General features: G+C 45.8%; 2 protein-coding genes and 2 pseudogenes across 2 annotated transcripts; all 4 read right to left on the bottom strand.

The window, feature by feature from the left end:
* LOC144379751 (leucine-rich repeat-containing protein 37A-like) overlaps positions 1-22,569 on the bottom strand; it is a 55,504-nt pseudogene extending 32,935 nt beyond the window's left edge.
* On the bottom strand, positions 94-8,510 carry LOC144379872 (RAD52 motif-containing protein 1-like). Its single transcript, XM_078060478.1, has 5 exons — positions 8,432-8,510; positions 3,794-3,936; positions 3,234-3,402; positions 1,875-1,960; positions 94-393 (listed from the first exon to the last, which is right to left on the bottom strand). The coding sequence occupies exons 1-5, from the start codon at positions 8,508-8,510 to the stop codon at positions 292-294; spliced, it is 579 nt and encodes a 192-aa protein (XP_077916604.1). The 3' UTR covers positions 94-291.
* LOC144379871 (leucine-rich repeat-containing protein 37A3 pseudogene) lies at positions 13,583-15,489 on the bottom strand (annotated as a pseudogene).
* LOC144379750 (uncharacterized) lies at positions 22,245-24,551 on the bottom strand. Its single transcript, XM_078060107.1, has one exon. It carries the CDS (start codon positions 24,549-24,551, stop codon positions 23,151-23,153), a length of 1,401 nt encoding a protein of 466 aa, XP_077916233.1. The 3' UTR covers positions 22,245-23,150.
* Between the last annotated feature and the right edge of the window lie 2,956 nt (positions 24,552-27,507).

Here is a 27,507-nt window from a genome sequence, read left to right as displayed (position 1 = left end):
CATCACTGCCTGCCCCTCCCCCGCCTACATCCCACCCTTTATTTACTACGCCTTTGTTTACGCTCCTTTATTAGCTCAGCGATGACGGGCACCGCGCCCCTCGGAGCGAGCCCTTTTTCCAGAATCACCGGGGCCCAAGCCTCCCTTCCCCCTACAAAGGGCACAACCACCTCCTGGGGCTCACAGCGAGGCAGGATGGCCCCGGACTCCAGCAGCTCTGGGGTGGAAGGGGGCAGGGTGCAGTTTCCCAAGGACGCCACAGGACCCGGCATCCCGGGAAATTAAAAAATGCTAGTCCGATTCTGGCGGTTTGAGCTCGGCCTCTTCAAAGCTTAAATCCGAGAGACATTCTTCCTCCCCTCGGCCATCCTGCTTCCAAGAAAAGTAGCTGACCTGCAGAATAAGCACCCGTCAGGGCAGTGGGGAAGGGAACACATTTTACAGTTAGTTATTCTAAAATGTTGCCATTTCCTCTCAATTCTCAATACGCATGTCTGAGTATTAAGTCGCCACTCTGTTAGGAGGCTACCTACCACTGAATCAGTGATGGCTCCAAAATTTCTGTAGGAGGGGTTTTGGAGTGGAGCTTGAGGGGGCAGGTGAGCATTTCATTCTGGGAATGAGGGTCTGAAACCAAGAGAATAGCCCTCTATTTACACTGGCATGGGAAAACTTCCCCCATCCCACCTGGATTCAACACAGCCGTCAGTCTAGAAAAAGTAACACCACCACTTTTGAGAGGTCTGACCCTGTGTGTGCACATGGAGAAGGCACTTAGGATGTTCAAGTTAGCATGTTAAACAATTTTCTTGAAATACTGTAACTAGCACCCAGTTTACATCCTTCACAGCCCTTTTTACAATCTGTTTTATTTGAGTCCTTGTTTATGGTCTGGCACAAGCTCTAGCACGCAAACCGTAAGACAGAAGGGTTTTATCTTATTCCCAGCGTGTAGCACATAGCAATGGTTTCTAAATGGAATGGATTCCAAGACTGGCCTTATTTAGGAATGGATCTGTTGTTACAATCAGGTTTCTGAAATCTTTAGCATCAATACGGAATCTCTTTCACATTTCACAGGAAGCTAGACTTCTTAAAGTGTAAACTTGGATAAGTCTGAAGTTTCCTTGACTGGCTTGATTTAAATTGAATTAAAATAATTATTTTGCACAAAAAAAAACCTTCAAATACTTTTTCAGAAAGTAACCATCTTTCCTTTCTCCACTCTTCCCTTCAAAACAAACAAACTTTGCAACTTTGGAGTGAGTTAAATAATCAGAAATCTAGCCCCAAATTAAGTTTTCAATGACATGAAACACATCCTTTTCTCCTTTTTTTTTTAAACATTCTATATGCAGTATTTTAATATCTTCTTTTAGAAATTACTTCGGCAACTTAATCCCTAATTCAGGGCATTGATATAAGTGATTTACAGAAAAGTTCTTCAGCAAAATATTTCATACAAGATATGTATGAGATGCTGACATCTGGGTAATACACCTTATTTGAAAGGCATAATGGTTTTCAAGCACTGTAGCATAATCTCACTTGAGGCCAGAGTTACTCTGTTCCCAAATCCTTGAGATTCTGTTTGAGGGGAGCTCTAAAAGGCTGTGTCCTCTCCTATGGCCACAACAGTAGGAGTATTCTGATGCAATTTGCTCTCCAAATTTTAAATAAGGGGTCAGAGCCAAGGGCCAGGACTTCAGGAAAAGCCCCAGAAATTCTCTGCACTCAAAAGCCGTTTCAGAGTTTTACATTTCCCAAAGGATGACAGAGCTAACTGTACGTGCCCAAGTCTTCCAAATCCTGCCGGTTGCTTTAAATTATGGCTACACTGGCTGTGGAATCCTCGAGCTCTAATCTCCACATACTTGAATTAAATCCTGTAGCTCCTCTTCGGTTCTGGCATCTGTAATCTCTTCACAGGGTCTATATTCCACAGCTATTTTACCACTTTCTGAAATAAAGTTAACAAGTAGCATATCAAAATTTTTCTTGTTCTAAAACTTGCTGTATATAACTGGGATAGCACCTAGTAATTAGACATTCTTTTGATTTTTAAAAAATATTTTATTTATTTATCTGAGAGAGAGAGTGCACAAGCAGGGGGAACCGGAGAGGGTGAGGGAGAAGCAAGCAACCTGCTGAGTAGGGAGCCTGATGAGGGGCTCAATCCCACGACCCTGGGATCATGACCTGAGCCGAAGGCAGACCTTAACCAACTGAGCCACTCAGGTGCCCCATAGACATTCTTTTGATTTCTAAAAGCAGAAAATAAAAGCATTTTCTCAGAAGTTTTCTCATCTCACACTTCAGTTTTTATCATAACTAGTTTTTTTTTAAGATTTTATTTATTTATTTGAGAGAGAGAACACGAGCAGGAGGGAGGGGCAGAGGGAGAGGGAGAAGCAGACTCCCCACTGAGCAAGGCAGTCTGACATAGGGCTTCATCCCAGGACCCTGGGATCATGACCTGAGCTGAAGGCAGACGCTTAACCGACTAAGCCACTCAGGCACCACTATCATAACTATCTGTGAAAAAATATATATGAAGTTATCAACCATGTGGTTAAAAAAACTTTATGATCTCAGAGATAGGAACTAAGGAATAATGACATAGGAAGTTAAAACTGTGGAAGCAAAAATGTTCAATCATAGTATGATTAAAGAGTAAGACGTTAGGTAGGGGTCAATGTAAGTTCAAACCTGGAATAGAGACCACTGGACTATGGCTGATACTTCATATCAGAAACAAGGCAAGTGTCTACTATTTTAGACACTATTTTAGCACAAGGCAAATTCTTCTTCTCCTCCTCCTTCTTCTTCTTCTTCTTCTTCTTCTTCTTCTTCTTCTTCTTCTTCTTCTTCTTCTTCTTCTTCTTCTTCTTCCTCTTCTTCCTCTTCTTCCTCTTCTTCTTCTTCTTCCTCTTCTTCTTCTTCTTCTTCTTTTTTTTTTAGCAGAAGGCAGATTCTTAGCCAAAAATGGGAAAAACATTACTTCCCTCTTCCTAAACTTCTTGGCAGAAACTCAGTTTTAGAATTGTAAAGCTAAGTTCTTTTAGGTATTGTGTATGATAAAAACCTGTATTGTACGGTAGAAAAGCTCTGCCCAGGGTTTTAGTAGCTTAGCAAGGGGAGGGCTTGATGATATATCTGAAAAGATGAGTTTCAGAAAGAAAGAGAGATTCTACCTCCACTCCACTCCAGCCCCACCCCCACCATAAACAGACCTTCTTCCAGCTTCTCCAAAGGCTCCTCGGCCATGCCAACTCCAGGACTCCTGCACTCATAGGATGGCAACACCACCTCTAAAGCACAGAAGAATTTCAGGCTCTGCTTCTGAAGTGGTACCAGAGCATCTTCATTTTCTCTTTCTTCGAGGTCAGAAAGATCCTGAAGCTGTTAGGATTTTAAATTAAAGGTCCTTCCTAGGATCTCAACATAGACTTCAAGATGTTTTGTTATTAGAAATAAAAACTAAACTCCAGTAAACCCAGCAAACAGTTGAGGTCCTACAGCTTCAAAATCAAGTAAGACTTGCAAATGAATTATTAAATACAGACAACTAGTTTTTTTTACTCTATACCCTACAAATACTGGCGAAAATTATGGACATCACTACCCAAGTCATTGAAAGTATTATTAATTCTAGGTGGCAGGCCGATGCTCAGGTCCTTCCACTTAGAAGCCTCTCACATCTTCTCCCCACACCCAGTTCTCTCCTCTCTGAAGTCCAGGATTTCAATGTTGAAATGCGTCTGATTAGCCAAAGAAAATCTATAAAGTTTACCTTGATGATCCTTTTTGACCATCCACTGAAACCAAAGTAATAATTTGCCAATTCTTGGCACTGGGAGCTATTTAGGGCAAGGGCCTGATGTTGAACTGCTTTATATTTGGTGCCAAGACGAACCGAAAGACATAAGAGAGAGACTGAAAAATATCACAACCTGCCACAGAGGCTTATTTTGGATACACCTGAGATTGATCAATACCTATTTCAGAGACTGGCTGTGAAGATTAAAAAGGAAACACCATTGTAAGCAATGAGCTCATAGTAAGCCCTGAATAAATGGTATTCATTATTTTTAAGCTACAGTACTTTTCTGCATCATTTGCAGGGCTCCTGATTGAATGGGAAGATTTCCCTGACGTCTGGTGGTGAGAGTGATGATGAAAGCCACTAAGGAAGCCGTCCAGGAGCAAATTATGTAGGTGAGCAAAGGAAAGAAATTGTTTTTGTTGTCCCATCCTGTAGCTCGTTTGAGAATATGACCTGAAGAGCCGACAAGATGGACCTGACATGGAGGTAGGACCTTAACCTGCAGCACCCTCCTCCCCAAGTTACTAACCTGTTAGAACAAGGAATATACATACCTCTAAAAATTTTATAAGCAACTAAACAACTAGAGGTTCATTTGCATTAATAAGCTTCTTTGAGAATGCAAATACTTCCAGTCTAACTTACGCTCTATGGTGAATTTATTAAATGTCCTGTCTTAAATGTCTATTTCAACTTTAAGCAGGGTGTAGTATAGTAATATATTCATAAAGATTCAAATAATGCAAATGAAGTCACAGCACTATTAATTCTTTATTGATTTGTTCGTGCATCTTCCTCTATCACTAGTTTATAAGCTCCTTAAGTGCTTGAAGGAACCATCTCTTACTCTTTTCTCATTCCTAAAACCGAGCACATTCTGTTGTTGATTGAGTGAACGAATGAAAGAATGGGTGATAAGAAAATCAAATTACTTTCTCCAGCTGAAGCTGCATGCTGGAAAGAAGAAATGAAGATGAACTTTTAAATGTTGAGTGCTGCAGGGGAGGCTAATGGCGAGGCATAGTGGAGCTGTTCTGGATAAGAAGGAAGCTTCAGAAGGGCCCCGAGCCTCTCTGTCGGAGAAATAGTTCCTGCTGCCAACCATTTTCCTTCATGCTACTGAAAAGAACTCTCTCAAATGCCTTAGGCCTTTCCTTGATTTATTTTATTTAAGACATTATTCTTTTTCCTGTATTTATAAAAGGCAAACAACAACAACAACAAACCCAACCAGGAACTATATGTAGTTGCCAAAGTAGAAAAGAACACATAAGTAAACTGGATAACAATTTTGGAAAGCAGGGGTAGTAACCCAAGGTTCTGTGTTAAATTAAAAAAAGAGATCGAATATGAATACGCTCCCCTGTCAACTATATATTGACTTGTAGAACATTTCCTTCATCACTCTCAGTGATGGGCTTTATGCTGTTAAATCTCAAAACCTAAATTTATGAAATGATCTTAATGTCCAATGAGAGACAAAAACCTCATTTCTTACAACTGATACAAAGTAATTGTCTCATAATCTATAATATCTGAGTGGCTATGGGAACTTTGCACAGGCTAGAAACAGGCAGAGCACAGTTTGCAAACTAAAGAAGGTCTGACAGGTCATCACTTCAATCACAGGGAGTGAAGCCCAGATTGAAGAGGGTGTTGAACAAGTAGGCAGTACACCTAGAGTCACATCTGAGCAGATTTGCCCCTCCCCTCGCTTGTGCTCTCTCCCTCTCTCTCCCAAATAAATAAAATTTTATTTATTTGGGAGAGAGAGAGAGAGAAAGAGAGAGAGCATGAGCAGCGGGGAGGAACAGAGGGAGAGGGAGAAGCAGGCTCCCCGCCGAGCAGGGAGCCCGATGCAGGGCTCGATCCCAGGACCGGGGGATCGTGACCTGAGCCAAAGGCAGACGCTTAGCCAACTGAGCCACTCAGGCGCCCTCAAACAAATAAAATCTTTTGAAAAAACACAATGGTTATCCAACTTGGCTGCACATTAGAGTCATGTGGGAGAATGTCTGCCTTTTGAAGTAGAAGCCGGGATGGAGACAGCTAACTAAGCAGGCAGGGTGGTACGGGGGAGAAACTTGGGAGCCAGACAGGGCTGCCACTCACCAGCTGTGTGACCTGGCAGGGGTTCCTTCACCTCTCTGAGCTTCACCTGTGGAATGGGAACACTACCACACGCCCTGCAGAGCTGCGGCTGAGAGAGAGAGGATGTAAGCCCAGGCCCATGCAGGGTCAATAAATGGCAGACACTACTGTCATTGTTATTAAAAGTGAGCAACCCCAGGAAGACTGAAAGCCCTTCTTTATGCAGAAGGGACCCAATCTGGGCAGAGGGGACGCAGGTTATATGGAGAAGAGGGTCAAGAGGTAGTGTTGATGAGAAGCCAGGGTCTTTCTGGGGAGCACGGGAAAATTCCAGGGGCGGCAGCGATTCCAAGCCAGAGCTGGTTAAGCGGCGGCTGCCAACAGCACCAGGGACCAGCAGCTGTGGATGGACCTGGATGGGCCCAGTTTGGGCAAAGCCAATCCTTTTCCTTCAGCAGGCATGAGGAAGCTGACCAGCTGCAGGCTCTGACTCTGGGAGCCGCTGATGGAGAAAGAAGCAGACTTGCTTGAGCACCTACCTTGTGCCAGAAATTGCACCTCCATGCCTTTGATCCTGTGAGGTGGGCACACCCTCATCCCACTTCACACTCAAGGGGGCTTAACTCCGGCTGCCTGACTCACAGAGCCCTGGGGTCGCCACAACCCTGGGACCTGCAGTGGCAGCGCCCCCCCCCGGCCCCCCGCCAGGGCGTGCTGTATACACACATGACCCAGGAACGCCTCACTTGATGAAGTGCTCATCTCCGTAGTGTTGGTTGTTTTTTTTTTTTTTTCAAAACAAGAAGTAGGGGCGCCTGGGGGGCTCAGTCATTAAGCGTCTGCCTTCGGCTCAGGTCATGATTCCAGGGTCCTGGGATGGAGCCCCGCATCAGGCTCCCTGCTCCGCAGGAAGCCAGCTTCTCCCTCTCCCACTCCCCCTGCTTGTGTTCCCTCTGTCGCTGTGTCTCTCTGTCAAATAAATAAATAAGATCTTTAAAAAAAAAAATTAGTCACCATACAATACATGATTGGTTTTTGATGTAGTGATCCACGATCCATTGTTTTCGTATTGTATGGTGACTAACATAACATAATAAAATTAAAAAAAAAAACCCAAGAGGTATACTTTTTAAGCTGATTATCTTTTTTCATACTTGGTACAAGATACAATGTTCATTGTAAAACACATAGAAAATACAGATAACCAAAAAGAAAAAAAATTAAAATGTCGCATAGCCACATCATCCTGAGACGAGCACTGTTGATGTTTCGGCATCTCTTGTTCCTCTACGCGAGGCCGGGATGTGAGCGCGTGGAGAAATGACCAATAAAAATGACCAAAAAGGGGTCATCGGGTAGACTGTTAGATTATGTGCTTTTCTTCCCTCAACAATACAGAGTGGTCATATTTCCATGTCAGTGAATATTCCTCTACAACAGTGGCTCCGCGTTAGAACCCCTGGAAAAGCTTAACAAATACTGATGTCTGCACTCTGCCCAGACATCAGGGATGCGGCTGGACTAGGGAGGGGACTTGTAGACTCCCCGGGGGTTCCAGTGTGCGGCCAAGTTTGAGAGTCACTGTGTCACAGCATCATTTTTCAACAGGGGCCTGGCATTCTCTTTGCTGAAGGGATGCACTCTAGTAATTTGACCAATCCCCTTTTCTTGGACCTTTAGGTTGCTTCCAATTTTTCATCATTAAGAACCAGGAGGTCGCAAGCGTTTCCTGTTAAGGGCCAGATAATGCATGTTCTAGTTTTTGTGGCACCTGAGGTCTCTGTTGCAATGATTTAATCCTTCCATTGTAGTGCAAAAGCAGCCAGGATGCATAAAAGAATTGATTTTTTGTTTGTTTGTTTGTTTAAATAAAACTGTATTACAAAAACAGGGGCTGGCCAAATGTAGCACATGGGCCATAGATGGCTGAGCCCTGGTACAAACAGAGCTACAGTGAGTCTCCTTGAAGCTAACCCTTCCAGTATGAAATGATCATTTTCTTGGGACAGTGATTTTATACTGTTTATTTTCAGAAGTTGGACCCTTTTTCAAATGAAACTTTAACTAGAACTCATACATATAACAGGTCAGAGAAGCATTTTGTTAGCCAAACATATTTTACAAATGCAAATGTACGTTGCACGTTTAGGAAGTCAATTGGGGGTCGTAGATGATGGTTACAAATTCTTTTTTTCTAATCAGCCTCAGCACCTGTGGCGTTCAAAGTTTTGCAGAACCAACATAACATCTCTATGGAACCCTGGTGTTCCACAACGGACACAATTTGAAAACCACTGCAATAAGATAAATTCCTGGTGCAAGCGACCAAAAGTCAGCTCGAGGGAGCTTAACTCATAGCTAAGGATTTAATGGCTTCTATTACCAAACTGTGGGGAGAGCTCAGGGTCCGAGCTGCTGGGACCTTCTCTCATACCCGGGAAGCAGCTGCTCCCTGTTTTCCTTCTGCGAGCCCCTGGCAACCATCAGTCTCACATTCTGTCTCGGTGGGCTTACCTATTCCGGGTATTTCATGTAAACGGAATCGTACAAGGTGTGACCTTTTGTGTCTGGCTTCTTGCACGTAGCGTAACATTTTCGAAGTTCATCCATGTCGTAGCGGGCACCAGTACCTCATTCCTCTGTATGAGTAAGACCCGACTGTATGGAGAGACCACATTCTGCTTGCCCATCCATCTGTTGGTGGATCTTTGGGCTGTTTCCTCCTTGTGGCCATTGTAGACGGTGCTGCTATTAGCATGCACATACATGTATTTGCATCCGTTTTCCATCCTTTTGGGGAGATGTCTGTGAGTGGAGTGGCTCATCATTACCATTTACCTGGTCAGTTGCAGGCCTCCAAACTGGCCTCCGCATGGTTGTAAGGGTGATCATTTTCTTTTCTTTTTCAAAAGCATTATTTTCCTTCGTATACGTGAACATGCTTCATATCAAAGGTATACATGTTCACGGTCAAATTTTGAAAACTACAGAAAACAGTGAGAGTGAGTGTGTGTGTGTGTAATACAGGGGAGTGTAATTGACGTGTATGGCTGCCTTTAATAAAGTCTCTGGGGTCCAGGTGCCCGCCCCCCCTTTAGCCTTCTCTCCCGACGGCCCTCTATACTACCACCCCACCCCTGGGTCCCCGCCACCACAGCCCTGCGCTCCTGCGGGCTTCTGAGCCATAGCAGATGCTCTTTCTCTGCGGATTGCCTTTCCTTGCCTGAATTCTCCTATTTACCTTTTCTGACTCAGCTCTCCCTTTCACTGCTCCCCCAGCATGTGACACATACCGGAAAGTGGTCAGGATCACTGTGCCCAGGACAGTGGGAAAGGGAAGCTGATCCATGCGGGGGATGCTGTTGGGTCCTCCTGTTTGAGTCTAAAGGGGCACTGATCCCACCTCTCCCCAGTCTGCCTCTGAAATACGCTCCACAGCATCTGAGCTCAGCAGAGAACCCCAGACTCCCCCAAGCCTTGTCGTTAGGGGTTGGCATCTCGCTATGTTCCCCTGTTGTGACAACTGGCAGTGAGGCTGGTGCCCAAATGGACGATCCAGAAGGATCTTTCTCTTCCTTTTTCCTTCCTGCGGGCTTGTTCTTTCAACTCGGGAAGCCAGATGCTTTGGAGTTTAATTACATGCTGCAGTTGGAAACCCAGAATGTCAGCGCTGGAAAGGGAGAATCTTATTATAAATAATAGCTGCCAGCATTTATTGAACACCTACTTTGTGCCAGGCCCGTTTCCAGGCATTACCCCATTCAGCCTTCCCGACAGTTCAGGGGGCAGGTGCTATGGTCACCCCTGTTTTACAGGGAAGGACATGAGACTTCAGGGAGCTCACAGGGCATTTCCCAAGCCGTGCTGAGTGGTACATAGTGCAAAAAATATTACTTTGTGTTGGTTAAACCCTGCATCCTGCATCCGCCCCTAGGAAATTCACAATGCACACCAACGTATTAAAGGCCCCGAGAAGTCCTGTATTGATCAGACCTCTTTAGCTCAGTGTCACCTCTGCTGAGCGGTTTGCAGAATGCAGGTATTAATGTGCTCCTTATTTTATGGATGGGATCATGGAGGCCCAGACAGGGCTTTAGGTGCAGACCAGGCACAGATCTTGGGCCCCAGGCTCTCTGAACCCCACAGGAAATGTAAAGCAAAGGTACACTATGGCCCATCTGGTCCACCACCTGTTTTTGTAAATGTAGATTTACTGAAGATGATCTGATCCAGGTCCCTTGATTTATAGATGAGCCAGTCAAGGCCTAGGGAGGATGGCGACTTGCTCACGGTCACAGTAGCCACTTAGGGGCAGAGGCAGAAACAGATCCTAGATCTCCAAAATCCAGGTTTTCTCTAAAACACAAATCAGACAGGTGGTGGGAGGTGAGGTGGCGGGAGGCGGGCCATGAAGCTCCATGATCCCTGTGATACCTGTCTCGGTTACCTGTTTCGAGGTGCGTACACAGGAACTGCCCCTTTCGACTCCTGCGCAGACACCTCTGCGGAGTCTCTCCTGCTGCTGTGGGTCAAGCTCCCACGGCCTGAGCTGCCTGGGGGCCCTCCACTGCTCTCCACTTGGTGTGCGGGACAAAGGCTGAACCGGGCAACCGTGTTTATTTTAATTCTGTGAGAGATGCAGTAAATCATTATTAACTTCCCCTCTGCCAGTGTGAAACATGAGATCATTCGGATAGGAACCTGGCAGAAGGCAACCTTTGCCCGCTCCAGGGAGAGTTTGCCAAACAAATGAATAGTGTAAACAGGATCCTAGGGGGTTGTTTGAGACCACTTCAGGAAATAAATTACGTCCAAAGGTTCTTAGACTTCCCCCTGAAGTATGTTATACAATGGCCATCCATTTACATTTTTCATCTGTGTGTGTGTGTGTGTGTGTGTGTGTGTGTGTGTGTGTAGTTTGAAGATGCAAAATACAATCATTCTTATCTCATCATTAAAATGGCTCATGCAGGGGGCACCTGGGTGGCTCAGTAGGTTAAGCGTCTGTCTGCCTTCGGCTCAAGTCATGATCTCGGGGGCCCTGGGATCAAGCCCCACGTCAGGCTCCCTGCTCAGTGGGGAGTCTGCTTCTCCCTCTCCTCCCCTCCCCCCCCATACTGTCTCTCTCAAATAAATAAACAAAATCCTTAAAAAAAATGGCTCATGCACAGGACACTTTTTTTTTTTTCTGTGATAATGAACTTCTTTATTTTTATTATTATTATGTTATGTTAATCCCCATACATTACATCATTAGTTTTAGATGTAGTGTTCCATGATTCATTGTTTTGCACAGGACACTTTTAAACATTGTTTGAAATGTGAACAATTTAAAATATCTGCAGATTTAAACATTTTAGTTCAGAAAGGTCCATCTAGTAAGTGATACTAATTAAGGAGGTTTTATTAACCCTTGAATCCAGGCGAGGGAGGCACCTGACTGACCCTGGGCAGCCATGACGTGCCAGAAAGCTAAAGGTTCATCTAGAAACAGCTGCAGGGGACAGCAGGGCATAAACGGTGGCCTCAGGGTAGAGGCTCTTCCTGGGACAGCCAGACTGCCCAGATGGCCTTTCCAGAGCTGGAAGATGCAGACTTGTCACTGAGGTGGAGGGTAAAAATAGTCCTGTGTGGGTGGCAGCTGGGCCCAGAGGCCCTGGCTTCCTTGTCTCTGGAGCAGAGAAGGCAGCTCAGTTGACAGACAACTTCGTAGGCTCCCGAGGCCTCCCCCAAGCTCTGGGGGCTGGGGGGGTCTTTCCCTAACAATGAAGCCCCCCCAGACCCGTCCACACACCAAGTGCTCGAAAAAGCCGGGGTCAGGTTTTAAGGTAGCAAAGGGCTTACATTCGGGTTGTGTCAGTCACCAACCAGCTCTGTGCCCTCCGGCAAAATCTCTCTCCTTCGTGAGCCTCCATTTTCTCATCCGTCAAATGGGGCTAATGGTTTCTCTCCCTAAGGTGGCTGTAAACTTAAATAACAAAGAGAACCAACACATTTTACACTGCAGCCTCACTCTTCTGCCCCTCTCCCTCCTATCAGTTGCTCACCATCGCGGCGCATTCTTCAAGAGTGGCTCCGAGGCAAGCCAACTGCATGTCAGCCCCGTGGAAAGGTCTACATGGACGGGAACTGAGGCCTTGAGACAAGAGCCGTGTCAGGAGCCTTCTCGGGAGCCAATCCTCTACCCCCAGGCAAGCTCTCAGGCGACCGTGGCGCCGGCCACCACCCTGGCTGCAACCTCATGAGACACTCTGAGCTGGAAGTTCCCAGCTAAGCTGCGTCCGGCTTCCTGGCCCCCCGAAAGCTGTGTGAAGTCATAGATGTTTGCTACATTTGGGGATAAGCTCTGATGCAGCAGTAATAACTAAGATGCTTACCTTTCGGGGCTGTTATAAGAATTAAGAGATGGGGCACCTGGGTGGCTCAGTCAGTTAAACGGCTGCCTTTGGCTCAGGTCATGACCTCGGGGTCCTGGGATCGAGCCCTGCATCGGGGTCCATGCTCAGCGGGGAGTCTGCTTCTCCCTCCCCCACTCCCCCTGCTTGCGTTCCCTATCTCGCTGTGTCTCTCTCTGTCAAACAAACAAAAAAAAGAATTAAGAGTTAATGCACATCAAATAGCAACCAGACGTACTGGGACCGGTGGCTCCAGAAAGGGCAGAAGGGAGAAGCAGAAGGAAGGAGCACGAGATAAGAAGCCTCGGCCCAGGTCCGAGCCAGGAAGGCCCCTCTTCCAGAACTCTGGCGAGCAGTCTGAGAGACTCAATATACCCACAGACAATGGCTGCACCATCTGACCCGCTCCCTGCAGCAACAGCTAAGGAGGCGACCCCCTCTCGGGGCAGCCACGAGGCAACCCTTGTAGCCCTCGGCCCAAACACAGCCAAGACTGGACCACTAGCTGACAGCCTCCCTAATTTTGGCCCCGTGTCCAATGTAGGACAAACTGGGAAAAGTCCAATATGCTCCCCTAACCAATCACATAGGGTACCCCCCTTCTAGTTAGCACACCTACAGCTTCCCCACGCCGAGAGAGCCTCTGATCAGAACCTGAAGCCTTCCCTTTGTCCCACTATAAAGCTTTCCTAGTCTTCTGCCGGCCTTCAATTCTCTGCCGAACTCAAGTGATTGGTAGCTGACTCCCTTGGGGTAGGGGGCTCGGAAAACAGCCTTTGCGTCTTCTCATTTGGGTGGTCTTTGTTTATTTCCACAAGCCCATGTTCTCTCTCTGCCTTCCCGGCCCCAGGTCAAAGACAACATCTTCCTCTTCCCCCAGGTAGCTACAGAAACCAGCTCAGGGATGATGGAAGGGGGAGGGTAGGAAGAGTTAAGAACATAGCTTTGGAACAAGACGGATCTGGGCTCAAATTCTGGTTCTGATACTTAACTAGCTGTGTGATCTTGAGTGAGCCAATTAACAACTCTGAGTTTCTTCATCTCAAGAGGACAATCCAGTGGAACCCAAGGGCTGGTGTAAGAATTTAGTGAGGTACAGGGGCACCTGGGTGGCTCAGTCGGTTAAGCGGCTGCCTTCGGCTCGGGTCATGATCCTGGGGTCCTGGGATGGAGCCCGATGTGGGGCTCTCTGGTCCCCACCGTTCCTCCTCCCACCCCTGCTTTCTGTACAGCACGCAGCCCGCCCTGAGCGACACTGAGTCAAGAGCACAGACTCCATGCCCAGGGCATATCAAAGCTCAGGGGCTGGTCTCGGGAGAACGCTGGGCAAAGGACATAACCAAGCATTTCCCTAAAGAAATCCACTGGTCAAAAGCAGAGGACAAAATATCTGGCCAGAAACCTGTTGTCTCCCTGTTCTATCCCGGCTCTCAGGGGTGGTCAGGGCAGGGAGACCCTTGTGCCAGGCGGCTCTCCCAGGACCCGGGAGGGTGAGTCAGGTCTTCTTCCCCCAATCTCTCCTGTGTGTGTGTGTGTGTGTGTGTGTGTGTGTGTGTGTGTGTGTGTCAGTTTCTTTGTCTCTAAAATGAGAAATGTAAGAGCTTCCCAGGAGGCACACACACGTGAATTAGTTCTCATCTACCCTGGGGATAGTGGCACTGTTCTCTAAATGAGCAAAGTGGCAGATCACTGTCTTAGCCAACGTTACCTGGCCAAGACAAGACCCAGACTAGGAGCCCCCTGGCCTATGTGCTTGGGTGCTTTCATGGCACGTCCTCAACTGACTCAAAGTCCAGATCCCATGTTTTAGGAGTTTTCCTCACCTCGCTGGACTCCTGCCCTTTCTGTTCACTCTGGACTTCTGTGCTCTCATTGATGGAGTTCTCAGTCTTCCATTGGTCCGTATCCCACTCTGCCTTGGACACCTTTACTTCTTGCTGCTCACTGAGAAGCTTCATCAGCAGGCCTGTTCTGGAGATGAGCTTGGCACAGGCCAGTTGCACGTGGGTCTCGGAGCAGTCCATTTTCAAAGTCCGGATAACGTGAGAAATGAGCCTTCTCACGTCGTTGTTCGGGATGAGGGACCGTAGCTGCTGGTTTAGCTGGATTTCAAATAGGTCACCTGGGGCTGAGAGCTTCGACACAGTGAAGCCTGTGGGCTTCGGGGGCAATTCAGTGCCCACGCTGTGGTTTATCCATCATGGTTCATTGGTTTGTTTAACAGTTGGCATAAAGTTGTCTGTGGTGGCCACAGAATATGCACTGGAAAGATTCTTATGGTTCCTGAATGCAGGGAGGGTTTGTTCTGGCACAGTCATGTTTCTTGTAGAAATAGGTTTCTCAAAAACATTCTGTGCAGTAGTGTTTTCTCCAGTAGTGTTTTCTCTAAAAGGTTCTGAAAGAGTAAATAATTCTGGAAAAGGATTTTCCTGAGAACTCAGTTCTCCTGAAGATGAAAAAACCTCTCGTGAAGGGGAATTTATGAGCCTCCTGATGGCGGAGAATGGAGGCCTCTTTGCAAGCATCAGCCTATTACTGATAGGACTTTCCTTTCTGGATTTTCGACTCAGCTTGGCCTTGGGTGCTCTGTGGACCACACGCGAGCGAGTTTTATGAAAGAGGTACTTTTTTCTGGAATGTGAGACTGGTTTAGAAGCCTTCATATTCCTAACTCTAGCATTTGCATCCTCTAAAACAAAAATGGTGTCGGGTAAGTCTTTTGGTTTGTTTTTCACCTCAGGTAGGGATTTTGGAGCAGTGGAGGCAGAAGGCCTGCCCAAGATGTATTGTTTCAGGAAAGAAGAGACTGCTGCCTTGTGCTCCTTTGTGAATGAAGGCTCTACTGAAGGAGTCTCCCACTAATTTCCTGGGCCTCTGCGCCATGTGAAGCTGCTCCAGCTCCCTTGGGGAAGGTCTGCTGAGCCTTCTTTCTTTGGCCATATTCTCCACAAATGGCTGGGCATTCTGTTTCCCCCGGTTTCTCTGATGGCGCATTTTTTTGAGGTACCTTTTCCGTAGGCCCTTTGGGCCCTTGATAACCTTCTTTACTCTCAGAAACTTTTTCCCTACACTCTCAGCCTTGGTGAGGCTCTTTTCCTGTGCTTGGGCAGTTTCCAATTTCTTTGGAAAGATTTGGCGTTTGAATTCGGGACCAAAAAGGCCGGAATGTATAAGCATGGCAGTTTTTTCTTTCTTTTCCACCTCATCAATTTTTTCTTGAATTTCTGCATCTAACAAATTTTCTAGAAAATGGAGTTTCCTCAGTTTATTTTTGTAAGTTGAATTGTTGGGTCCAGGTTTAAGAAAAGGGTTCCCTGTGTTGTTTGTCAAGGGACCCATGGGCTTGTCTCCATCTTGCACATTTGAAAACAGAAGTTTAATGAATGGTAATAACGTTGATTCTACATCTTCTAGATTTCCCTCTGAGAAATAAGGCAATATGTAATTCAGCGCACTAATAACATCACTTTCATCATTAAAGTCTAGCTGCTCTTTCATAAAGGCTAAACTGAAGCGATTTTTGTCTGAGGATGGCTTCTCTGGCTCAATTATCAGCTCAGTACTGGTGCTCTTCTTCCGGGATTTCAATACCTTCATGAATGATCCTTCTGCATTCCTTACAGATACTTCTTTATCTGTCAACAAAAAAGAGACTAGTTTTGATAATGAAAGACTGATAGTACAGCTTTTTGTCAGTCCACAGTCATACATCCCAAATAAATTAAGAATCAACAAATATTTGAGTACCATTTAGAGAGGAGACAAACTCAAACTTGAATCTATGATTGGCAACAACAAAAGGAGAAAAGGGTATTTTTTGAAAAAGCAGCTATTTACTCAGAACCTTCCATAGTGTGAATAACTGTATTTGGGATTATTCCATAGGTTCCCCAAGGCTCGATTGTGCAGTACTCAAAAAAAGTCAAGGCTGGAAGACACTCAGCTAAACTGTGTGCAGTTCTAATGTGACTCCTGGCATTCATATACCCCACCCTGCCCTGCTTCAGATGCTTCCTCCTTCCACTCTTCAGCATGCTTGTGTTCTTGCTGCCATCACAGATGCCCATGACAACACCCACTGTTAGCAGGTCCTCATCTGGACATGCCCTCTCTACCCACCCACCAATTCCTTTGCTTGGTCCCTGCTCCCATATATTGCAGCTCACATAACATATGCTCTATGTTTTGGAGCAGTGGAGGCAGAAGGCCTGTCCAAGAGGTATTGTTTCAGGAAAGAAGAGACTGCTGCCTTGTGCTCCTTTATGAATGAAGGCTCTACTCCCACTAATTTCCTGGGCCTCTGCGCCATGTGAAGCTGCTCCAGCTCCCTTGGGGACGGTCTACTGAGCCTTCTTTCTTTGGCCATATTCTCCACAAATGGTTGGGCATTCTGTTTCCCCCAGTTTCTCTGATGGCGCATTTGTTTGAGTTCAATTACAAAGAGCCCTGTCCCACGACCCTGAGCCCAAGTCAAGAGTTGGATGCTTAACCAACTGAGCCACCCAGGCACCCCTAATTTCCTCTCTTTTTAAATGTAGTTTTACCTATCATATGGCAGCTGTAAAAAACATAAGTTAGTTTTGCCTCTTCTTGAACTCTAAACAGAGCTCTGGCTAACGATTTCTTCTCAGTACTTGAAATTATATCTATTTATTATATTTACATATTTGTTTTTATATTATATATTTGTAAACCCCTCGAGAACTGGGATATTTGGTCAATTTTATTCTTGAGCCTCTATCCCAGGCATGTAAAAACAGTTCCTGGTATATAGTAGATGCTCCATAAATATTTGTTGAATGAACTCAAAAAGTGACAGGTATCAATATGCAAACATACTGCTTTTATTTAAAACAAATTATCCATTTATTATCACTGGTGAGGATAAGTACAACTTAATAATAAATAATAATAATGTCTTTATAATAATAATGATAAATTATAGTAAGTTATAATCATAATAAATAAATAATAATAAATGTCTTTCTCCACCCCCACCCCTTAATTTGTGACACAATCTCAATCTTTTGAGACAAGAACCTTTTGAGAATTTCTGATAAAAGCTATGGACCTTTTCCCTAGAAAACTGCACTTTCTTGAATATGTGCAAAGGTGTGCACGTGATTTCAATTTATGAATCATCCCTTTTGGGCACAGGTCTGTGACGAGAATGGATTGAATTCGGAGGAGGGCCAAACTTGGGTGGATAATAAAATGATATATCACATATTTGTTGTAGATATTTCAAAATATCATTTATTCTCATCACTACCTTGAATTGTTATTATACCTACCACTATATCTTGTTATTTAATGTGTGAACAGAAGCAGGTTTATTGCTATATCACTAATCTTTTTTAAAAAATATTTTGAAAACTGTATTTCAATATAATTTCCTTTTACTATATATTTTAAATTATTATACATTTATAAACATTATCCCAAGAACACAGTCTTCTGCAGATCATCAAATAGATATATAGAAAAAAGGTTAAAAATCCTGCCCCAGGGGACCAGTGATCCAGTTAGGAACCTCTGCCTCAAGCTGAATTAGAAATCTGCAAATCTTACTAGATTCATGTTCTAGTATATAAACTCCCAAACACATGCTTTTTAAAAATTAATTTTTAAATTTCTATTTATTTTCTAAAAATATGTTTTATATATATGTATTCACATGGCTCAAAATTCCAAAGGTATATAGTACACAATTCAAAGTTTTTCTGCTATTCCTGTCCCTTAGCCTACCCATCCCCCTCCACTCCCTAAAGAAAAGTAACGTGCCAAATGACTTTCAGTTTTCTTACAAGTGTGGGAAATAAAATCTCCAAGTCAGACACTATCATGGGGAAATACAAACTATAAATAGTATTTAAGAAATTCATAAAATAAAAAAAATTTTGCTTGGTTCTAGCATTTCTCCAATAAGATAACAGACTAAGGGTGGGGGATCTACTTTAGTGGGATCATAACCCCTATTTTTAGATTACTATGACTACTATGTCTTCTATTACTAATTCAGAAGTCATTTATGACTTATCTACTCAAGTTGAACTAATGATACGATACACAAGCTGTCATGAAAAATGCCAGTTAATTGCTTTGAGTGTAATATTTTTTCCAAAATCATTTGTATCTACATTGACTTTTTCTACAAATCAATTAAAAAAAAGATAACAAAAAGTTGGCAAGGACAGAAAATTCAGATAAGAAATACAAATATTCAGTAAACAAAGAGAGACATTTAAATTTACAAGTCATCAGAAAACTTCAAATTCAGATGAGACCCCTTTTATTCACCCATCAGATCAGCCAAGAAATGGAGAATATCCAGTGGTGGAGGGGTGTGAGGAGGTGAATGCTGTCATGGTCTATGGGTTGGGGTGTAAGTCGGCACAACTTTTTTGAGGGCAATTAAAACTGTACATCTACATAGTCTTCATCCCAGCAATTCCATTTCTAGATCTCTATTCTACAGAAATCCCTGCCCGTGTACACAAAGATGCATGCATGAGGTGGTTCACTGCAGCAATGCATGTGACAAGAAAACCGGACACAGTCTAAACATCCATCAATAGGGGAATTATTAAATTATAATACATTCATACTACGGAATTTTACACAGGAGTTTACGGGAATGGGGTAACCCCCTATGTACTAGAAGAAAAGAAATCTAAGACCTACCATGAAGCAAAAGAATCGAGTTGTAGGATGTTACCATTTATGTAAAAGAAAAAAAGAAAGAAAGAAAATCACACAACAAACCTATTTTGTTGTCTATAAATATGTATGTAGACAAATGCATGGATAAAGGTCTGGAAGGATATATATGAAATCCAGAGTAGTGGCTATCTCAGCGGTGGGGGATCAGAACACAAGGAGGATGTTCACTATATCACTATATTCTTTCATTTTTATATATTGAGAACATAATCATGTATTCCTTGTATAATAGAATATAAGTTTAGATTGACTCTCATTTTAAAGAGAGCCTGCCAAATTTAATTTTTAAAATAAACACTGAATTGCAATCAATAGAGGTTGAATTGGGATATGGAGGGGGAAATACCTTTCCTCAGAGCTACTGACTTCAAAATTCTGGACCAAGAAGGATCTTAGAATGCAGTTCAGTTTTTTGTATTTGTATTTGGAGAGAATATACTCACAGTTTCTCAGCCCAACGGTATGGCTTCCATGTATTTTCATCAATGTAAGAAATAGAATTTCCTTCGAAATTTCTGTGAAGAAACACAGTTCAGATCCTTGAATAGGTAGGAAAAGAATGAACAGAATAAGTAAAAGAAGCATTGGCAACCTTGTGGGGAATATTCCAATGCAGAAAATACCAGCCTTCTAATTTCCCCAGCTATCAGCATCCCAGTTTGCGCAATCAATGAAGAGATGATGTGGGGCTGTGGTGCGGAAACGAGGCATCTCCCTAGAACCTGAACTTCCTATCTTGGACAAATACTGCCAGTTAATTACTTTGACTATGAGTGTTTTCTCCAAAATCACTTATGTGTCCAAAATGGCTCCTTCGTAAATCAGTGAGAAAATAATAATTCAACAGAAACATGGCCAAAATGTATCACTTATCAGCAAACAAAGGTAAAGAAATCCTAAGCCAGGCAACACAAAGCTTTGGCTCAGTGCCCTCTGTTGAAACCTCTTCAGCTGTTCGGATAAAGGAAGTTAGAAATTAGAGGAACTAATATGGAGAGATTTCTTAGACGTACTGCACAAGGAAAAGCAACAAATCACTGAGCAAGGAATAGAAAGTATTACCTCATTAGGGGAAAAATTGCAAAGGAAAGCGATGGGAAGGAAGGACACACACTGAAATGGTAACAGGAGTTATCTTACAGGTGGTAGGGAGGGTGGGGTGGGATTTTTACATTTTATCCTATATGCTTGTGCCATTTAAAAACAAACAAAACAAACAAAAAAACCCCAGTGAGAATGTATCCACGAATTGCATGTGTTTAAAAGAAGCCACGAAATGCCTGAGACTCCGTTTCATCCACTAACTCTATGTATTTTTACCTTTAGCTTTCCTCAGCAACAACTTACCTATTCAGTTTATATACACATTTTTTCTAGGGGAGTCAGAAACAAGGCAAAACAGGTACCCATCTCCCCATCTGCCTAGTGGCCATTTCCAGGAACCAGAAGCCTTCTGGTTGCTTTATGTTCCCTGAGAAAAGATGCCTAAAACTGAACTTATCTCCCTCAAACTGGCTCTCCTTCCCAACTGCTGTGTTTCCACCTGTTCTTCTGCCATTGTACTGCTCATACAGGACAGAAACTTCAAGAGTCAGGTTTCATTTTTCTCTTTCCTGGACACACCCTACCCGCTACTCTCATCAGTTACTCAGTCTTGCCGCTTCTTCCTTTGTGGTGCTCTCAGGATTTTCTTTCTACTCCTATCACAGCCACTCTGATCCGGCCCCTTGTCATTTTACTCCCAGCTTTTGCTAGAGCGTTCTATCTGGTCTCCCTAGATCAAGCTTTCCTCTCTAGATCGCTCTACATAGGGAATCAAAAACAATCCTCTTGTTTTAATGATATTTATCTCTTGCGGGAAAACTTTCAGTGACTCTCTGTATCTCAGAGTGTAACTTTCAAAGCCCTCTAGCTGATAGTTAAGGGTTTTCATAATCATATCTTTCACAGCGTCCTAACCTAATTCTTAATTCCTCATCAGTCTTGCAGCAGTGACTTTGCCTAGACTATACTCCCTAGTTTTGCTCTATTTAACAAATCATAGCCACTCTTTAAGTCTCAGCTAAAGTTTTAGCTTATCCAGGCAGCTCTCCCTCACCTCCACACTCTATTGATTACAGATTCTGGTGAATTACAGCACCTACGGTCTGTACTTAATCATAGGTCACCTCCCTTTCTCTGCCTGTTTCCTTTCTTCCCACCTATCATTTCATGTTCTAAAGACAACGTCATACTCTCATGGATCCCACAGTACTGAGCCCTGGGCTGGGCACAAAATAGGTGCTATATATAGAAGGCCAGGGAACAAAGATGAGTTCTGAACATAACTGAGGAGTCAAATAATAATACATAACACTCATATATATGCTAGGCACCAGTGTAAGTGCTTTATATGTATTAACTCATCTAAATCTCACAATAAGCCCACGAGATGGTAACTATCATAATCCCCATTTTACGGAAAAGGAAAAGGAATCAAAAGCTAGTAAGTGACAGACCTCGGTTCAAACCCAGGCGGTCTAGTTCCAGAATCTCTACTCTTAACCCCTTTGTTGTATCACCACCAACGAGATGGAGAGAAGGACATGTTGCTAGAAAGAGGATGGAGCAAAAGTGGGAGAGTAGAGGTTAAGGAATGAAATGATGGGGATAAAAAACTGGATAAGAAAAAGGAATAAGGACAATTGCAAGTAAAAGATTGGAGAAGGGGGAACAATAGCAAAGAGCAAAACAAAGATAAGGGACAGTTGACAAAGAAAAGGTAAAAACAGAAAGTCAACATGGGTTGGGGAGATGAGGAAGGCCCAGGAAGACCTGGAAGAAAAGGCTGCCGTGGCAAGGAGAAGGCAGAGAACAAATGAGGAAAGGCAATTCTTACAAGATGGCGAAGGTGCCGTTGTAGGGGCTGGGCTCTGGCAGCGGCGCTCTGCGGAGCCTCTGCTTTGCGCTGAAACCAGGACACGACAGCGTCTCATCTTTGCAGATACAGAGCTCACATATGTGGATGTTCGTGGTAGCGTTCTCTTCTGGTTGCTCAGTTAAAGTTGCGTAGGCCTTTTCTGGGGGATATTTTACAAGAGGCAGCCCTGAATGCACAGTGGGTCGTTGGGGGAAAAACTGTCTCAGACGACTCTGGGTCGTTGGGGGAGAAACTGTCTCAGATGACTCTGGTTACGGACGTACAGTAATTTTCAGGTCCATGGGTGGAACAGTGACTCTAGTCAGGTTTGGATATTGACTCTGAACCTGTTCTGGATGGGCAAGTGTCACCTCAAGGTCCTTTGGAGGAGGAGCTATAGTCTTCTTCATGGTTGTAGAATGTGTAGGCTCTGTAATAGGTTCTGGAGTAATGGTAAGCCCCAAGCCCACATGATGAAATGTGGTACTGGGTGATGCCGGATGCTGACCTTGATCCTTACTTGGAGTTGGAGCTGTCACCTCCTGATGGAATGGATATTGAACTACAACTTCCTTAGGTGGCTCTGGAGGCTGAGTTGGGATCTCTTGCATGGTTGGAGAAGGTTCAACCTCCATATTGGATCCTGCAGTTATAGTAATTTCCAGGTCCATAGGTGGAACCGTGACTTCAGTCAGGTTTGGATGTTGACTCTGAACCTGTTCTGGATGTGCAAGTGTCACCTCAAGGTCCTTTGGAGGAGGAGCTGTAGTCTTCTTTGTGGTTGTAGAATGTGCAGCCTCCATAATAGGTTCTGGAGTAATGGTAAGCCCCAAGTCCACATGATGAAATGTGGTGCTGGGTGACGCTGGATGCTGACCTTGATCCTTACTTGGAGTTGGAGCTGTCACCTCCTGATGGAATGGATATTGAACTACAACCTCCTTAGGTGGCTCTGGAGGCTGAGTTGGGGTCTCTTGCATGGTTGGAGAAGTTTTGGTCTCTGTAGTAGGTTCTGGAGTTATGATAAGCCCCAGGTCCAAAGGTTTAACCGTGACTTTATTTAAGGTTGGATGCTGAACCCGAACCTGCTCTGACTGTGGAAATGTCACCTCAAGGTCCTTTGGAGGAGTTGTAGTCTGCTGCAGGGTTGTAGACTGTTTAACCTCTGTAGTAGATTCTGGAGTTATGGTAAGCTCCAGGTCCAAAGGTTCAACTGTCACATCTGGTGACCACCGATGCTGAGCTTGATCCTGATGTGGTGTTGGAAATGCTGCCTCTTGATATACGGGAGGTTGACATACAAGTTCCTTAGGCGGCTCTGGATGCTGATGTGGGGTCTCATGCATGGCTGGAGAAGGTTCAACCTCGGTAGTAGATCTGGAGTTATGGTAAGTTCCAGGTCCAAAGGTTTAACTGTGACTTTATTTAAGGTTGGACGGTGAGACTGAACCTGCTCTGAATGTGCAAGTGTCACCTCAAGGTCTTTTGGAGGAGATGTAGTCTTTTTCAGGGGTGTAAAATGTTCAACTTCTATAGTGGGTTCTGGACTTACAGTAAGCTCCAGGTCCAAAGGTTGAACTGTTACATTGGGTGATGATGGATGCTGAGCTTGATCTTGACCTGGTGTCTGAACAATCTCCTCCTGATATACTGGAGATTGAGCTACAACAACCTCCTTAGGTGGCTCTGGAGGCTGAACTGGGGTCCCCTGCGTAGGTAGAGAAAGTTCAGTCTCCTTAGTAAATTCTGGAGTTATGGTAAGCCCCAGGTCCAAAGGTTGAACTGTGACTTCAGCCAAAGTTGGATGCTGAGTCTGAACCTGCTCTAGGTGTGCAAATGTCACTTCGAGGTCCTTTGGAGGAGCTATAGTTTTCTTCAGGGCTGTAGAATGTTCGACCTCTGTAGTGGGTTCTGGAGTTACGGTAAGCTCCAGGTCTAAAGGTTGAACTGTGACTTCAGTCAAATTTGGTTGCTGAGCCTGAACGTGCTCTGGATGTGGAAGTGTCAGCTCGGGGTCCTCTGGAAGAGATAGAGTCTGCTGCAGGGCCGTGGAATGCTCAGCCTCTGTAGTAGGTTCTGGAGTTACAGTAAGCTCCAGGTCAACAGGTTTAACAGTGGCACTGGGCAAGTTTGAATGCTGAGCTTGCTCTTGTCCTAGAGCTGGAACTGTCACCTCATTATGGACTGGAGGTTGTGCTACAACCTCCTTAGGTGGTTCTGGAGGCTGAGCTGGAGCCTCCTGCTGGGTTGGAGAAGGTTCTACCTCCTTAAGGGGCTCTAGAGGTAGAGATGGGGCTTCTTGCAGGACTGGAGAGGATCCTACCTTCTCAGGAGACTGTGGAAGGTGAGAATGAGTCTCTTGAGAGACTGGAAAAGGTTCTACTTTGTCAGGGAGTTCTAGAGGCTGAGCTGGGGTTTCCTGCTGGGCTGGAGATGGTTCTACCTTCTGAGGGGGCTCTGAAGGCTGAGCTGCGGCCTCTGGCTGTGTGGGAGAAGATTCCACCTCCTTAGGGGGCTCAGGAGATATAGCTGGGGCCTGCTGGGGGACAGGGGACTGAGCTGGGGCCTCCTGCTGTGTGGGAGAAAGTTCTACCTCCTCAGGGGTTTCAGGAGACATAGCTGGGGCCTGCTGGGGGACAGGGGACTGAGCTGGGGCCTCCTGCTGGGTTGGAGAAGATTCTGCCTCATTAGGGGGCTCTAAAGGCTGAGCTGGGGCTTCCTGCTGGACTGGAGATGGTTTTACCTTCTCAGGGGGCTCTGAAGGCTGAGTTGGGGCCTCCGGCTGTGTGGAAGGTTCTACCTCCTTAGGGGGCTCAGGAGATATAGCTGGGGCCTGCTGGTGAACTGGAGACTGAGCTAGGGCCTCCTCCTGGGTTGGAAAAGGTTCTGCCTCATTAGGGGACTCTGAAGGCTGAGCTGGGGCTTCCTGCTGGGCTGGAGATGGTACTACCTTCTCAGGAGGCTCTGAAGGCTGAGCTGGGGACTCCGGCTGGGTGGGAGAAGGTTCCACTTCCTTAGGCGGCTCAGGAGATATAGCTGGGACCTGCTGGGGGACAGGGGACTGAGCTGGGGCCTCCTGCTGGGTTGGAGAAGGTTCCACTTCCTTAGGGGCTCAGGAGATATAGCTGGGGCCTGTTGGTGAACTGGAGACTGAGCTAGGGCCTCCTGCTGGGTTGAAGATTCTGCCTCATTAGGAGGCTCTAAAGGCTGAGCTGGGGCTTCCTGCTGGACTGGGGATGGTTCTACCTTCTCAGGGGGCTCTGGAAGCTGAGATGGGGACTCCGGCTGTGTGGGAAAAGGTTCTACCTCCTTAGGGGGCTCAGAAGATATAGCTAGGGCCTGCTGGGGGACAGGAGACTGAGGTGGAGCCTCCTGCTGAGTTGGAGGTTTGACCTCCTCAGTGGGCTTTGGAGGATGAGCTGAGACTGCATGTTCATTTGCAGATGGTTCAATCTCCTTAGGAGGCTCTGATGGCTCAGCTAGGACCTCCTGTTGGCTTGAAGCAGGTTCTACCTCGTTAGGAGGGTCTGGAGTCTGAGCTATGAGCTCCTGTTGGCCTGGAAGAGATTCATCTTTGGAGATCTCTGGAGACTGGGAAAGAGGCTTGAACTGGACTGGAGAAAATTCAATCTGCTCAGGGGGAACTGGAGCCTGAGCAGGGACCTTCTGCTGCACTGGAGAATGTTCAACCTTAGTTGGCACTGCAGTTATGGAAGCCTCCAGATCTACAGGTTTAACTGTGATACTGGGCAACATTGGATGCTGAGCTTGACCGGGACCTAGAGGTGAGAATGTCACCTCATGATGTACTGGAGCCTGAGATACAATATCTGTAGAGGACTCTGGAGGCTGAGCTGGGTGCTCATACTGAACTGGAGAAGGCCTGATCCCCTCATTGGGCTTTGGATGTTGAGCTGGGACCGCATGCTGGACTAGAGAAGGTTCTACACCCACAACAGGCACTTGAGACAGAGCTGGGCTCCACTGCTGGCTTGGAGGAAGCTCAATTTCCTCAGGAAGATCTTCAGGCTGAATTGGGACTCCCTGCTGGACTGGAAAAGGTTCAAAATTTTCAGGGGGTGCTGGATGCTGACCTGGGACCTCCTGCTGGATTGGAGAAGGTTCCAACTGCTCAGGGAACACTGCAGACTGAGCTGAGGCCTCTTCTTGGGGTAGAAAAGTTTCAACCTCATTAGTGGACTCTGGAGTTATGGTAAGTGCCAGATCCACAGGTTTAACAGTGACACTGGGCAACAGCAGAAGCTGAGTTTGACTCTGACCTAGAGGAGAAACTGTTACCATATGATGCTCTGGAGAGGAAGCTGGGACCTCCTCCTGTTGGGTTGGAGAAGGTTCAACCTCACCAGAAGGCTCTGGATGCTGAGCTGTGGCTTCCTGCTGGGTGGCAGAAGGGTTAACTTCCTCAGAGGTCTGTAGTTGCTGACTTGGGGCCTCCTGATGGCTTGCAGGTTTAACCTCCCCAAGGGGATTTGGATGCTGAACTGTGGCCTCTGACTGGGCTGGAGAAGGCTCAATCCCCTCAAGAGACTCTGGATACTGAGTTGGGGTCTCTGGTTGGGTTGGAAAAGGCTCACCCTCCTCTGGGACCTGAGGGTGCTGAGCTGGGGACTCCTCCTGGGTTGTAGGTTTGATCCCCTCAGAGGTCTGTAGGTGCTGAGCTGGGGCTTCTTTTTGGGTTGGAGAAGGTGCAACCTGCTCAGATGTCTGTGGATCCTCACCCTGGCTCTCCTCCTGGGTTGAAGATTCACCCTTCTCAGGGGTGTGTGGAAATTGAGCTGGAGCTTCCTCCTGGGATGGAGATGGTTTTCCTTCCTCAGGGGCTTGTGGATGCTGGACTGGGGCCTCCTGCTGCATTGAAGGTTTAACTTTCTCAGGTTTAACTTTCTGTGGATGATGACCCTGGCTCTCCTCCTGTATTGAGGAAGGTTCAGCCTCTACAGGGGTCTGTGGAAGCTGAGCTGGGGCCTCCTGTTGGGCTGCAAGATGTTCACCCTCTTCCTGGGTCTCTGGAGGTTTGGCCAGGGCCTCCTCCTGGGTTGAAGATGGTTCACCCTCGGGGCCCTGTGATTGCTGAGCCAGGGCCTCCTGTTGGGTTGTGGGAGGTTTAACTTCTCCAGGATACTCAGGATGCTGAACTGAGGTTTCCTGCTGTGTTGGAGGTTTCTCCTGTGTGGTAGATTCTGGGGATTCAGTCGGAGTCTCCTGTTGAACTGGCAAAGGTTCAGCTTCCTCAGGGGACTGTGGAGGCAGAGTTGGGGCTTCATGCTGGGTTGCAAATGGTTCCACATTAAGGGGCACAGAGGGCTGAGCTGCAGCCTCCTGCTGAACTGGCAAAGGTTCACCCACCTCTGTAATGGGTTCTGGTGTTATAGTAACCTGCACATCTGCAGGTTTAACACTGACATTGGGCAGGTTTAAATGTTGAACATGATGGTGACCTGGAGGCGAAACGGTCACCTCATGATGCCCTAAAGGTTGAGCTGGGTGCTCCTGCTGGGTTGGAGAAGGTTCCACCTCCCCAGAAGGCAGCTCTGGAGGCTGAGCTGGTTGTT

The sequence above is a fragment of the Halichoerus grypus genome, chromosome 13, assembly GCF_964656455.1.
Source record: "Halichoerus grypus chromosome 13, mHalGry1.hap1.1, whole genome shotgun sequence".
NCBI lineage: Eukaryota > Metazoa > Chordata > Mammalia > Carnivora > Phocidae > Halichoerus > Halichoerus grypus.
Note: the sequence above shows the minus strand (reverse complement) of the source record. Positions and strands in the feature narration are given on the sequence as shown.